At 40.0% G+C, this 15,984-nt stretch overlaps 1 protein-coding gene across 2 annotated transcripts in view; it reads right to left on the bottom strand.

Annotated features, from left to right (window-relative positions):
• bckdhb (branched chain keto acid dehydrogenase E1 subunit beta) overlaps positions 1-15,984 on the bottom strand; it is a 59,456-nt gene that overhangs the window by 31,109 nt on the left and 12,363 nt on the right. For both annotated transcript variants that reach the window (XM_085176786.1, XM_085176785.1), the window contains exons 7-8: positions 10,736-10,833; positions 9,308-9,418 (exon numbers count right to left, since the gene is read on the bottom strand). In XM_085176786.1, the coding sequence (XP_085032912.1) occupies positions 9,308-9,418; positions 10,736-10,833 (209 nt within the window). The remainder of the gene's footprint in view (positions 1-9,307; positions 9,419-10,735; positions 10,834-15,984) is intronic.

Below are 15,984 nucleotides of genomic sequence, written 5' to 3'. Positions count from 1 at the left end.
ATTCAAAGCGCGTAAGTGGCAGCGGGTGCGGCTAGAACAAGGCCACGTCAAATTACTTCAAATGAAAAGAGATGTCTCTGGCTTAGATGGGGACTTTCTTCAGTTTGTTAGAAGTGAGCCGTTTCTATATCTACACCAAGAAGAAGAGACTTAGCTGGGAATAACTGGAGAGCCGTGAACATGTTATAAGGTTGGGTTTCATCTGCATTACTGCAGTGACAACCTAAAATCAAACACATGCAACAGGAAAATTAAAACCAAGTATGAGTGCTCTGAATAAGCTTTTGCTGACAGACTTCAGACCATTCTTTAAACTGACCACAAATCAATGCTTGGCAATGTGGAATCATTTATAAACTGACATCATCATCATTTATTTATTTATTTACCTCCGTAACTGAGATCAGGGTGAATGGAGAACAACTCTTGATGTTTGTCATGGAGTTATTTAAAAAAGCTGCAGCCAGATGTGGCAGACCAACTGACTCAAACATGGAGAGCCTCAATTTAAAGGTTTTGCTCCATGAGGAAAAATAATCATTCAATCAAAAGCTCACTCAACCACAACAGTTCTAGCACTCACGCATTTCAATCAGGTTTTCCAAAACATGTTTAGAAGAGGTTGAGGAGTATGGCGGGAAAAAAAAAAAAAATCAATGCACTGATATTGACTCTCCCCCCCCACCCCCCACTGGAAACACACATCACGCTCCTTTATTTACCATAAATGTTCTAAAAGTTTTGGTTTCACGTCCTTAATCGTGTTTTTACTCATTATCAGAAAACTGCTTCCATCTGAGAAAGCCGTGATCACTTTTCCATGGCCGGACATTAAAATATTTTTTGAAGCAACATGTCTTTAATGTGTGGTCAAAATTTTTGAATATTTTCCATCGGTCCAATTGTGTTCTGCTTGGCTGAAGTCTGAAGTCGACCTCAAATGACACATTTTCCCCCTTTGTAATTATGGTAGGTAGTATTAAAAACAATAGCAACCACAGCTGCAGAGATGGGGACAACACGCTGAACTTGAAGCCAAGCAGAGCTTGGTGGTGGCTTCCATTTGCTTGCATCTCTTTCCACTTGAGTGAATGGCAAACAAACTGATGTCAGCGTACCGGCTGGCTCCCCGGCTGCTTCCACACACACACTGTGTTTACCTGCAGTCTTTGCCTTAGGACATACATTTACAGCCTGAAGCCATTAAGAGAGAGTGCAAGTTGAGCGTAGATGTGATAAGAAGGTCCTATCTGCTACAGTGAGTCAACAGACTCCAGCGCACTCAGAGCACTCATCATAACCCACATCAGTTCCAAGAATCAGAACAGATGCTGATGCACATCGCTCCCCAAGTACGGCTCGCTACAAATCTTCCTCCTCTATTAAACATCCAGTAAATTCTGCCTTTGTTTAGGACTCTGACATAATGTTATTTATATTTTGTAAGACCTGAGATATTGGTGCATTCGTGCACTGTGTATCCCTAAGTGACTCCTCCTGCATGTGTTAGAGAGGGTTTAACAGGTTCAGCCAAACTGGTTGCATCACTACAAGGGTTGAGATCCAGGCAGCGCTACAGTCACAGAGACTTCAACTGGAGAGCAGGCCAAGAGACATCTATTAAGGAAGAAAGCTATGCACATTATAGAGAGGATCGTGAGCTGGAGAAAGCAGTTACCAGATACGCCAGAGACCTACAAGTTATCTCACGTCCCAAAAGAAAAGCAACACAGGCAGCACGGCTGCCAGACATACACAAACTGCAGTCAGTCCAGCAACTTAGCATGTCTTTTATCAAAGGTTTCATGCCATAAATGTGAATTACTTTAAATAACTTGTCTTTTGACATAAAACCTGCTTTGACAAGTCACAGCTGCGACAGGTTTGAGCAACACATGATGCAGAACAGTGCCTGTTAAGTTCTTTAATAGGCTGTGCTAAGCTATTATAATATCCCTCTGTTGTCTGTAGTAAAGGATTCAAATTCTTCACTTAACCTAAGCCTCCCCTTGTGTTTGCAGACCACATGTTTATAGCTGTACTGTGGTGTAGGTGTCACGTAGTCCTACAGTTCCTAACATAGAGTCAGGCTGCGCTTTCACCCTGCTCACCACTTACGACGACTCACTGTTGTCTTTAATCCCATGTCATTGAAGATAGACCCAATTGTAAGACAGTTTTACCACAGCCCATCTAATTCTTCCTCAATGGTCTCTAAATCACAAAACTAAATGCAGACCTCCTTCACCGGCCAGATACATCCACGCTGCATAAACAAGGCCGCACACAAAGTTGTTTGATATTTTAACCAGCTGTAAAAACCTGTTGCCAATGAAAATCAAACCGTGATCATAAAAGGTTTGGGATTCTCGACAAAATTTATACCTGATAAATTCTTCCCACATCTGAGAAGACCCCTTAAAGGACCGCTACCAGCGTGGTATTTTTTTGGAAGTGTCAAACAGATCAAGTCTTTGGCTTTGCATGTTTCTTCTGTGTGTATGGTTTTTCGTGTAAACAGGATAGAGAAGACAGTACAGTGTTTCAACTACAACACTTTGAAGCATATGATGATGAGCACTCAGTGGAAATGACTGAAACTGCGACCGCCAAACTGCAATTGTTTACTGGCACAATGCGAAAAAGACAAAAAAGAAAAAGAAAAAAAAGAACAAAGGGTCAATCTAATAACACTACGAAATACAAGAGATAAAGACAGCAAGATGACAGATTGTGTTATGCTCTGCAAGTAACTAAGAGATACCAACACAACACCGGCTATATATAAAAAAAAAAAAAAAAACTTTCTTCCCGAGGTGATATTGCACAGACAGCTTTTTGGCCCACTGTATTTCTGCAGTTTGCCATTTGCAAAATGTTAATTTTGTTAAGAAGTGATGTAAAAGTTATGATTGAAGAAATGCAACAAGCACTCCGACTGTCTGCTGATAGTTTTATGTATGATAATGCACAAGTTTAGCATTTACAGCTTGCTTTCAGCGTTGTTAAACACTGATTGGGAGGAATAAAAGGGGAAAGAAAGCTCTCTCTTCTCAAGAGCCCATTTAAACAGAAGAAGCATACTTTCACATGACTTAAGAGTTTTATTGATGACAAGTGTAGAACTCTTCTGTGGGGTTTTCCTATGAAACGAAACTTCATTTTGGCCAAAGCAGCACATTAATATCAGTGGATTTTGTGTTTTTGCTGGTGCTAAATCTAAGCATTTTATACATGCTGCGCCGATAACTCCAAATTTAAAAAAATGAAAAATGAATAGCATAGATAATATTGCAAACAACCCAGCACCAATACAATCACAGTTAGAGACCCACTTTCCAGTTCAGAGCTCGCTTCCATTTTAGTAGTAGACTATTAATAAGTAACTACTGCACTGCAGCCTCAGTTTGTCTACACATTTTATGGCTGACTGGCTATTGCTGCAGATACTCCTCTCACAAACCAGGAGAGACTGGGTTCTCACAAGGTAACAGAGTTACTTGGTGTTATCCTCAGGCTATGGTACATGTTGACGGCAGCACTGGAGATGGGGGTGAACTAATAAGGACTGAATTCTTTGTTTAATTACCGTTTCGTTGTCTGCACTTGCCCTCGCTCCTCTCTGCTTTTCCAACTTGAAGCTAAAGCTAGGCGCTCTGTAAAAGGTGCTACTGTCCCCAGCATCTTGCCTCACTGATGCATTTGCAGTTTGTGGATAGCCTGATAGTCTTTGCAGTTTGATGCTCTTCATTAGCTGTGCAAACTGGGTACTGTGTATTTCAGTTTTCCTTTTTGCCTCACTGGGGACAATATAGTTGGTACTGTTTTGTTTTTTGTTTTGTTTTTTCCCCACCCAAATTCTTCTTTCACTCTCACCCTCCATCCACCGTGTCGAGATTTGTTCACATTACAGGTTAACTATGATTTTAACGAAAAGCATTTCCTGAACCTCTATCGATTATTGCTATTCTGAATTCTTTTCACCTTTATCATGTCTTAAAACTCTTACATTCTGGCAGTCCTAAAGATTGAGAAGTTAGGGAAGAGCTACTGGAAAACAAAAGAGAGAGGGAAAAAAAGCCCCTTGTGGAGGTCCTTCGGGCATCCTGGGTGTACAGGCTGCTTCCTATAAGGACCTGTGCGTGAACCGAAGACTGAATTATAAACTGGCCTCGGTCGGTTCTTCACTGGCCGGATTCTGAGTCTGGAAAACCTGAGAATGAGGCTGAATCACCAACGTCGGACCAAAAGAATAATGGGAGTAGCAGAGATATTTTGTAAGACTCCCGAGTGGCCAAGTCCAACAAATGTAGGCCCGTGTAAGAACAGATGAAAATGTTGGCAAAATGCTCATCAGCTCAACAAGAAAAGCTGTTAATCAGTAGGGAGTAAAGCGGTCCACTTAGCAAGGAATCAGCAAGCTCTTATGTAGCATCTTTACACAACTCCACACGTGCGCTGCCCAAGCACGGCAGGAAGACTTTCCACAGAGTATCATCTGAGCCGTGGGTCTGGCAGACATAAACCAGCCATTTTGTTTATCCCTTAAAGAACGACTATTACATTTACTGGAATGCTTGAGACACTGGGACAAAATTAAATACACTCACTTTTTCTGTATTTTCATAGCAATTTCTACCCATGATTCCTTTTGTCAACAAGAGGCGTGAATATATTTAGATCTGAGTGTAGCTGGTGGCTGCCTCAACAGATCCCTTGGGAAGAAAAAGGCATGCTTCTCTTATAGCACAACTTTAAAAATTTCTACTTTGGAGACACATCGTGCTTCACTATATACGTGCACACTCAAAAAACGACTCACGGGCTATATATAAACCAGCTAACCACAGACTGCACATGCATGCACAAATCCTCCACTCAAAGGATACAGGGGGGAAATGTGACTCATCGGACATGAGAAATTTTAATTGGCTGCCAACAGCTGGATGTGTGTCTGCAGCCTATCTCACTGCCTGCACACTCGCCGCTTCTCACGTCCAGTTAATAAGCAGCACAAAAGGGCTGGCTTTACGGAGACGCGAGGCTGCCGGAAAAGCTGGACACCAGGTGTACAATCTTTTGAATTAACAATGTCTTGGCTACTTCCTCTCTAAACTGAAGAGCACAACTTGTCCTGAAAATCTATTTATCAGAAGAGAACACCCGTTTCAAAAGGCTCCAACGAATCTTAACTGTTTATTTACTGAACTGAAAACAGTTCCATCTCACAGTGCCTCAGTCAATGAAATGATAAAAATGTATTTTAATACATCCCTTGTGTAGTAGAGTTTATCTTTTAGAGTCATGTTTTGTTAGTGTGATTTACCCGTGGGGGTTTCTCAAATGTGTTGCTATCTCGTAAGAAATAACAACTAAAAGCCTAGTTGCATATCATATACAGAACACACTGTTCTCCATGCTTTACTATTTAACGTATATCGTATATATTACTTTTTCAACTTACAACTCTACTTAATTAGGGAGAGAAACCTCTAATGGGTAGCATATATGATAGCTACTCAGCCCAAATGATGTCCTTTATGGAGTGCAAATTATTGTGGGGGTATCTCTTTTTGTATTACTTTTGTGTAACTCACCTTTTCCAAAAAAGTTACGCAGACAATAGAGTTCTTATAGGAGTGCTGTCTGGTGTGTGGCTCAATCAGTTTTTTTATGCTTTTATTGAGAGGGTGCAGGGGAGGTGAATCAAAGGCCTCCCACCTGGGTCACTGATGGCCAGCCAAGCTAAATCAGGAGGAGACTGTTTCAAGTTTATATCCTCTTACCATCAGTGCTGCTTTTGTCCATTTTAAACTACATATACTGCATGGGCAAAGTTACTGACACCTCTTCATATTTTAACTCAGGTGTTATCAGTTTCATTCACTCACATACAGTGGCTTGCAAAAGTATTCGGCCCCCTTGAACTTTCCCACATTTTGTCACATTACAGCCACAAACATGAATCAATTTTATTGGAATTTCACGTGAAAGACCAATACAAATTGGTGTACACGTGAGAAGTGGGACAAAAATCATACATGATTCCAAACATTTTTTACAAATAAATAACTGAAAAGTGGGGTGTGCGTAATTATTCAGCCCCCTGAGTCAATACTTTGTAGAACCACCTTTTGCTGCAATTACAGCTGCCAGTCTTTTAGGGTATGTCTCTACCAGCTTTGCACATTTGCAGACTGAAATCCTTGCCCATTCTTCTTTGCGAAACAGCTCCAGCTCAGTCAGATTAGATGGACAGTGTTTGCGAACAGCAGTTTTCAGATCTTGCCACAGATTCTCGATGCTCTACCGACTCAATAACTACACAGTTTCAAACCTCCTCAGTATTAACATCAGCACAGAAACTGTGCACCGGCAGCTACTTAGCCATGTTTCCATGGCTAAGTAGCTAATGTAGGTGTCATATATAGGCCCACTACTTTTGTCCATATTGTGCAATATCTGAGATTTAAACTCGCATAGACAAAACAGGTTTTTAACCAATTTGACTTTCTTAAAAAAAATTTGGAGTCAACAACAAATGGACTGATCAAAGATTCAGCATCAAAGAGCCATTTATAGATATTATACTTAAACTAGTTCTGCATGGGTGGGTTGCAGTGTGACGAAACTTAGATGGTTGTGTGGATTGCAGCTCTGCTGATTCTCAGGCATTTAAACTCCTGCCAGCCCAGAGCAGCTGCACAGCGCCCAGTTTTTAGGGCACCACTTGTGAGGGGTTACTGAGGACACTCAGGGCACTGTACTACTGCCTGCTGTCACTGCCACAAAAGTGAAAGCTTTCAACTGTGGGTGTGTTTCTTTTTGTGCATTTTATAACATAAATAAGCAACAAAGTGTGTGAAACTTTGAAGATTTCTATCTATAGTGTCACTTGGCTTTGTAGTATTGTCTCAAGACTGCTGAAGTTAGTTGATTTTTCATAAAACATAGTTTTAAGAAAGCTGAAAATTTCATTATTCTGTATATAATGCTAATTATTTTCCACATAAGCTCTTTTACACATTTGCTTGGTGAGTAAAAAAAGTCACTGGTTTGCACCAAATTCCCTCTGAGGTTGGTATCACTAAGGACATCCAGTGTAAATCTGCCAAATCAAACATGCAGAACTACCAGCTGTGGTGACCTCTTGTGGTAAAGCAGATGCTGAAAGTAACTTTAGCTTAATTTTAACGCTAAAGATACTTTTCCTTTAAAAGTTGATTGAAAGCTAAAGGCTTTAAAATAAAGCAAAGTAATCTTTTGCAATATCAAAAGATCATTTGTTCCGCTAGTGCACTAATAAGTCGGCTAATTGTTTCAGCTCTAGCCAGTCCAATGAAATGTAAAGCATTTTAAATATATGCACAAAAGGCAGACAAACACAGCTTTAATTTAAATGCTAAAATCTATCTGTTAACACGTCTCCCATTCCAAACGAAAATAATGGCAGACATGTCTACCTCTGGACAACCAAAGGTCATCTCAGCATTGTGCCTTTGGCTCCTTTTATGCTTGAAATGAACAAGCCGTAGCATTTGGATGTCTCCGCAGCGTTGCATCTGCCACCTTTTATTTGTGATGGCAGGTGTTGCGTAAGCTACTTCCATTTGTTTTCGTTGTGAATAATGTACATCTGGCTATTTGCTTGCTTGTTTCTGATTAATTAAAAGATAAAATAAAAGCCGTTAATGCGTATTCCTGTGCATTAGTCTGGGTGATAATAATCGTGATTTGCACTGAAATTAATTCTGTGCCTTCACTGAAATTTGATAATAGCCTGATTAAAAGGCTGTTTCACTGCTCATCCAACAGAAGAGGCTTGAAAAAGAGACTGGTATCCCTAGAGTGATTAGTGTAATGCAACAGTGACTTTACTGCCAAATATGAAAGAAGGAACAGGCCCTGTGTGTGTGTGTGTGTTTGATTGTGTGTGTGTGTGTGCGTGTGTGTGTTTGATTGTATGTGAGTGAGTGTGTGTGTTTGGGGAAATTGGTTTATGGGTTTGACAGATGTTTAAGGAATATTGGGTTGGAGGAAATGACAAGCAGAGATGTTGTTGACAAGCTCGAGGTGGCAGGCTTGGCATCAGGCCTGTTAAGCAGCACATAAACACACTATTCAATTTCATGGCAGTTGTTTTAATGGGGCACAAATTACAACAAAAAAAAGGAAAAAAAGAAAAATGAAAGAAAGATTGCTTGGACTTGAGAAGCCCCCTTGAACAAACTGTAACTGACTGCGGCTCACTCTGAGTATTTCCGTGCCAACACAATGCTGCAGTCTCTGCCATCAGTTCAAATTGACTCCCTATTAAATTACTACCCTCCTACCACAGTTTCTTCCTGCCTTTTAAATGCTGGTTATAAGATATGCTTGGCAGCAGGCACAGCCTGGTGCTTGCTGATGAAGGTGTATCTTTCAGCAGAGGAGCATGAAACTTGGATAATAAACATGCAAAATTAAACAGCTGGTGACAAACAAAGATGGTTTGTGATGTATTCAAGGACCATTGCAAAAGGCAGCAATCCGAGTCTCAAGAGGATGCATGATTATGAGTCGTGTCTCACTGCAAGGCTCCTTAAGGTTTGACTTGACAGACACGCCTTTTTGTCTCTTCATAACATCAGACCCTCCCCAGCTGGTCTCCTGGTGGTTTAGTCTACAGGCGCTTTGCCCTTGGTGAGCAGGAAAGAATCTTTCTAGGCCACAATTCTCCAAACTGTCTTGTGTCATGCTCCTTCCTGTATTTCAAAGTAAATAAGGATGGAATACCCACTGGAAAGAAAGCTCCCTTCTCAAAGCCCTCCCAAATTAAATATTTTATTTTAGTGAGTGCCATAGCCTGTGTAAGGCTGAGGCAACATAAACTAGCAGTCGCGTCTTTCCAGAGGTAGAAGGGATCCTGTTTATCAGGAACCAAAGAGAACCACACTGCCCAGATGAACGTTGCCCAACTTTGTACCACAATAAACAAAGATCCAGTAGGAAGAAGGTTCCACTTACCAGCAGTATTTATGGCAAATGACCATCTAAATGAATAACAGATGTCAAAGTATTCAGCTTGAAACTCAAACGATATGATTCTCCAAATCTGATTATTTCCTGTTATTCAACAACTTTAAACATTACAGCTTTCATTCAACTGGCATCCTTTGTGCAGGACTGTGTTTTACATCTATTGCTCCACTATTATATATAATCCATTTATTCACTTACTTATAAAAAACAAGTGGCACCAAAATAAATGTTTGTGGTACTCTTTTGAGTTTGCTCTGTTTGTGCTGTGTGCATGCAACTCTGTTACCTTGCAAACGGTTTCGATATCCCAGGGTAGGATGGTCTGTAGATCAATGACCTCGCAGGATACTCCCAGTTTTTCTTGAGCCATGGACGCCACCTCCTTCAGCACATGAATCTAAACAGGAAATGAAAAAGATTTTTCAGTCTGCCTTAAATTTGCTAACACTAAGTCTTACACTTAAAATAATGTGACAATAAAAAGGCATATTTTTATATTATCTCCAGATGCTAAAAACACTTTTGGTTTCTGAATGGAAAAACAAAAGCTTGTTCCTTTCCCACCACAATTCGGAATGTTTAGGAACTTGTTTACCGCACTTTTGACCCATCCCAACTAAAAGCCAGCGCTTGACTAATACTTTGTAACCTAACATTCATATTCACATCTTTGTAAGTGCTACTATGCTTGTTTACAGGTGGTAAAAATGCAATTTTATAATAATGACAATAATTTAAGAATTGCCTTTTATTTTACTTTCAGCTAAACAAATATTGCACCCGATTCAGAACAGACTAACAAAAAGAAAGCTGAATGTGAAAAGTCAGAAGAAAAGAAAATTAGGCATAGAAATCGTCCTGCCTCATCAGTTCATCACTGTTGTGTCCGGGTTCACTGAGTCTGTGTTTACTGGCAGACTTTTTTTTTTTTCGATGCTTCCAAACAAGAATTGCTGTGATAAATCTGAATGATCGCAACTGCAATAGATGTCAGCAGATGTGCCAGTTTGAAAAAATAAAAACAAAAAACACAACAAGCATAATACTCAATAATGCAATTCTGAAGAATAAAAAGTTACAGTTTATTATCATTCAAATAAGCGAGACGGATGAATGAGGGTGGTAAAGGATGCTGTTTAGAGAAAGGAGAATCATGTTTTCCTCTACTTTACTAGATCCTCTTTCCTCCCTATCCACCCTTCAGTATTAATAGTTAGACAGTTTCCTTCAGCACTGTCCGACCCTCCCCCTGCCACGCTTGAAGGTACATGATGCCCTGGATAAGCCTGTTAAAGTGGCTAGGTACAATCGAAGTCAGGGATGACTCCTGGTGAGTTACAGGCATCTTTATATCAAGCTGAGGAACATAAAATCTCACATGTGAAAAGAAAAAGGCCACAATGGAAAGTGTGCAGCAGACATGTAGTGTTAATAGAGAGTCATCAAAAGCCTTGATGTCGTGGAGAAGTCTGGGCAGATATGGTCTCTTAGGCTGCCTGCTGAGAGACCTTGCTGGGACACAAGGGGGGCTAGGGAGAGACTTAGAGTTAATCCACTGCTACCCTCCCTGGGTTTAAATGTCATTTAGTGAAAATGAAACTTGGACCCTCCTATATTCCTGTGGCCATGGAAAATGAGTCAAAGATAGACTATAACATTGAAACTGCTCAGGTAACCTGCTGAGAGTGTGTCAATGATGAGTGTGATTGCCTACCTGCGTTCCCCAGGCAACCAGAGTGACATCACTTCCTTCCTGTAGGATCTCAGCCTGTGAGAGCGGGATGGTGTAAGGGTCCTCGGGAACCTGCTCCACTGAGAAAAAACAAAACATACACATTCAAAACCTTTACATGCAAAATGTAAAATGAGCAACAACAAAAAACATTAATTCATCATTTCACTATGAAGTCTGAGATTTTTAGCTAAAATACTCAAACTCGAACTAAGCGTGCCTCTAAATGACAGACCAGATGACAAACTGATCAAATAACAGACCTTCAAAAACAAAACAAACAAAACAAAAAAAGATCCCTGCTCTTGAACATTTTATCTGGCTCACTTCAAATGCTTCTTTAGGCTTTTTCCAGAACCTCATCTCTCACCACAGCCAGTGTGCTTTTATCAGCACAATCTAATGCATGAGCTAATGAGATCTTCTGCCAGCTATGGGCTTGTAACTCTGATTAATCTTGACAACAACACATTGGGATGGGGTATCAAACCGAAAAGGGGCCACAAACGAAATATCAGCCCAAAAGGGGGGAGCCTCGCAGCCAGGCCCTCTTTGAACTCAAGTCCAAGACAAAGTGCATGTAAGTATATGGTTTGAATAAAAGCTATTAAAGTCTTGGAAAACATTAGCACAGTCATGGAATTTATTATAACGCAAAAACTTATCATAAACTCAGAACTGCCATCACTTTCAAACAATCAGCTTATTAGCAGTATTTATACTGCACAGATGCAAACATTTAACCTCTAAATGTAGCATTTACTGTCTTTGAATCTCATTCACCATCTTGGTTTTGGCTCCAAAGTTTGCACAGCGTACAGGATCTTAAAGTGTGAGTGGATCTTGGAGAACGTGAACTACTAAAAAGCATTTCTCAAAGGCAACACAAAAAGTTAAAATTGCAATTAGGCGGAGTAATTGTGCTCTAAGGAGATGCTGAGTTTGAGACCTTTCTGGAAACCTTGAATGGCTTCCATGATCCTTTAGAGCCTACGAGAAGTTGTTAAAGGAAAGAAAGGCTGCCCATCCCAACAACTTTGATGACTTATGTGCGAGACAGAAAATTGGCCAATTGAGTGGAAAAATAGCCTTTTTCAGAAAGTTAAACCTGAATTATGAAAACTGGGTTACGGTTTAACAAGTGGAATCTTAGGTCCTTGCAAACCAGTATAACCTCAATGGGGCAAATGAGTGGTTTTTGTTCTCTTGTACGCAAAAAATTAGAGGCCCCAGCAATCAAAAAACATGACTTCATAATCGAGCAGAGATCATTAGAGGCATGTGGCACGAGAAGCTGGTTTGCTCTGCTCCTGTAGGAAATGAAAATAACCCTGCACACGCTACAGCTAAAATACCCCTCAGTGTGAAGCCGACAATGGATTTGTCACAATGTAACATGAGGCGGTTTGATGTGTCAGTCACAACGGCAGCCTTACTAGGTCACTCCTAGTGCAACACCCCAGACTTTTTCCTGCATGTGTTTAACCCCAACTCTGGGATGCAATAACCAGGCATCTCAATGTGAATGTAAAAAAAAAAAGGTCTGATTTGCTATATGCAGCTTGATACACTGTCTACACTCCTGCACGATGAACTCCAAATACCCACATAGAATAGAATGCCTTTATTGTCACTATACAGTTGTACAATGAGATACAGAGCATCTCCTACTCAGTGTAAACATGCTGGGGGGGGGGGGGGGGGGGGGTACAGCTTCATGTGTAATGGCCTAGGCATGTTTGAAAACAGCTGTAAGTAATATTAAAGTAAAGGCCACCCAGTCTGAGTAAGATCACTTTGACAGCAGCAATGTCTTGAATTCAGGACAGAAAAGGGGTAGAAAACTATTAGCTAAAACTATTGTGCATGCAATGATGGTAGGGCTGGTTGATATGACCCAAAATTCATATCTCGATATTTTTTTAGCTGGATGGCAATATAAGATGTATATCTCGATATTTTTCGAGAAAATATCGATATCTCGATATTTTTTTAAAGCCATAAAGTAAGAACAAAAAGAGAGTTCTTAGTCAAAGCTGTTTCCCAGATGTCACACAGGCACTTTTATTAACATACAGCATAGATGTACATGAAAAAAAAAAACTACTCAAAAATAAATTATGAGCATTTATTAAATAATAATGCTCCATGAATAAAAGAAAACTATGTTGTTTTTGTGCATAACAAAGAGCTCACAATTGTGCAGTCAAAATGTAAACTAAAAGACGCTGAGCATAATAACATAGAGACAGATTTCACAGCTGCTCTGTTCCCAACTTCTACTGCTTGACTGACAGCCTGGAGTTTGAAATCCGCTTCATAACCATGTCTTTTAACAGGGGCCATTTATGGTCCTTATACACACACAATACGGTAATATTAGGTTGAAGCACAGTACGTATTACTACGCGAGGCTCCTCGGTAGCCGTAATGCTCCGACAATCCATCAAGCGGTGCAGCTCCGTAGCTTGCCAAAGTCGTACTAAAACATTTTTTGACAGATTGCTGAGCGCTGTGTACCACATAAAATCGGTTCGCGGTCATCACAACCAGAATTCATACAAAAGGCGCGCTGTCAATATGCAGTATCGGACACCACTACTGTGCAGCCCCTGTGGGCTGCATGGCGTTAGCGTGGCTAGCTCGTTAACGCGTAAGATTCGTTTTGACCGTTATCTTGTCATATCCTTGTAAAAGCTTCCATATTTGGAATTTCTCAAGCAGAGTATGTTGCAATATAGCAGCAGTGCTCTCAGCGAGTGCTTCATCAAACATGGGCCTTTGCTGTAATTTAAAGAAGGTCCTCCAGAGGCGCAACAACATTTATTTTTTGTCTTCTAAGGTCAGGCGATGTGTAAAAATTTTCCAACCAACAATCATCAGTCTAATAACCAATGATAGGCGATATTATTCGCGCAGGCGCAGACCTTTTGATGGGCGGAGCAATGTGATCATGCATGGGCTGATTTGCGCATTTAGAATTTATACGTTTTGTTTGGAGGGAATATTTTACATTCTTTTCTTGTTTGTTTCAGTATTAACATAGCTACTTTTTGGATTATTAATTAATTAATTAATTTATTTGAGATGCGCCAAATAGCACAAAGACTTAACTTTACGTCTGAGATTTTTTAAAATGTTGGCTGGAAGAGACATTTTGATTTTTAACTTACTTTTTGTTTAATTTTGTATTTGTTGTTTAGTCGAGTGTATAAGACAGATAAACACTGGACTGGCCTTTAAACATGGTTATAATGGAAAAAAGAAGCCAGTTTCTCTTTGTTTTTCGCCCCACCCATTGTGTTTTTTTTTGGTTTTTTTTTATTTAAACAAAATGCGGTGGGGGGGGTTTTTTTGGGGGGGGGGGGTACTGTCTTTCTATCTGTTATGAGTTTGAGTACATGAATGGCTTCATTTGGGCACAGTCTGAGGAGGGTCCATTTGCTCGCAGCTGGAAGAGGGTGCCGTTAACACAGCGCTTCTCTTAGCTTCAACCAACATTATTAGCAAAATTACTCATGGGCACATAAATAAATAAATTGCTCTTGTAAAAACGATCTGCGGAAGGCTGAGCAATATCTCTCTTTTTCCATACACTATCTCACGATCTACTATTTCATCAATCCCACAAGAGGCAGACAGCATCAACAGTGAAATAATGCAAACAAAAACACCTGCCTTCTTCCTGGCTACAGTTATTGATGATAACTGATTTTATTAACTACATAAATCTGAAACATGACACATGTATTACACTCTTATATCCCTTATCAGTCATTTGTCAGTGAGTAGCTATAGCTCTGAGGTATTAAAGCCATCAATAATGATGAACATAAGCTTGAATCTGCTTTTATACATTTTGTTTTGTGCATTTCTTATAAAAGCAAGGATAAACATAAATTAAGAAACAGAGTTTACTAGGGCAAAAGATTTCAAGTCCACCACAACTCTGTATTTTACTTTAAGGGCATAATCATGTTGTAAGTTCTTATCATTTGTTCTCCTTAGATTAACTGATTATTTTAAATTGTCTGTATGTTTGAATAAACGTGTTAGTTGTTGTCTTTCAGTCTGTGTTAACTCTGTGATGGACTAGCGACCTGTCCAGGGTGTATCCTGCTTTATTCTCTGTAATAGCTGGGAAGAGCTCCAGCTCCCCATGACCCTGAACATGATAAGCAGTTACAAATAGACAGACTGATAATTTATCTCATGGTCATAATAGGCCACTGACTTTGTAATAAAAAAAAAAATGCACTGCTTTAAAGAAAATGTATGTATACTTTTAAACACAACTTAAACTAGTAACAGTAAATCCTAATTTATGAAAAATTGACATGCCACCACAGCTGACGCTCACAGACAACAATCAGCTCTATCACAAGTGGACAAGGCCAATAAAACTGCCCATACAAGCACATTGTTGAAATAAGTCACATGTTATTGAAGATCTAGTAACTAATTTACCCCCTTTTTTCCCTTGAAGAGAAAGAGTGCAGTTTCAACAGTATGTTTCAGTTTTTCTACATTCACTCGGTTTACGCTCATTACAAAGAAACACTGCTGTCGTAACTCAACAACTTGACTCCTTACTTCAGTGTGGTATGGCAGCTGTGGGTGATGTCTTTGTCATTAAGAAGGCTGTGAGACTAACAATAATTCTGGTCTGTACCTCGAATGAAACAAACCCTTTAGACAACCAGTGAGCCATTCAATTTCTCCCACCGCCACACTTAACAAAGCCATCAAGCCCCAACTGGACTCTTCGGCAGGCTGGTTCTGCACTAGTTGGTATCGGTGGTTCTACACCACTCTGCTGAGATGCTTTGTATACTCTAAACAGTGATGACTGAGCTCAGCAGATCACACTGAAGTTTTATGAGAGAATATTATGAGAGAAAACTTTAGAACTGATTGAGTTTATACACAGACAGAAAAACGAAAGAAATATATTGGCCATTGTGTTAGCCTAACAACGAAGCTAAATAAAATGACAGTCCATTATTCCATTTTAAAATCGTGTAGGAAATCCTTGTCCAAATTGTGTATGTGCGATTGCTACCATATGGACCAATCACAACTGCTGTGGTCTGCATTGCCGCCTCACAGACTTACATTTTTGGAGAAGTACATGTCAGGCTGTGTAAGCAAACATAGATCAAACAGCTATTAAAATGCCTTATCTGTGTTGCGACAGCCATTTTTACTAATGCCCTTCGTTACAGTATGAA

The sequence above is a fragment of the Neolamprologus multifasciatus genome, chromosome 11, assembly GCF_963576455.1.
Source record: "Neolamprologus multifasciatus chromosome 11, fNeoMul1.2, whole genome shotgun sequence".
Classification (NCBI taxonomy): Eukaryota; Metazoa; Chordata; class Actinopteri; order Cichliformes; family Cichlidae; genus Neolamprologus; species Neolamprologus multifasciatus.
The sequence above is the reverse complement of the archived record's forward strand: the minus strand, read 5'-3'. Positions and strand labels throughout refer to the sequence as shown.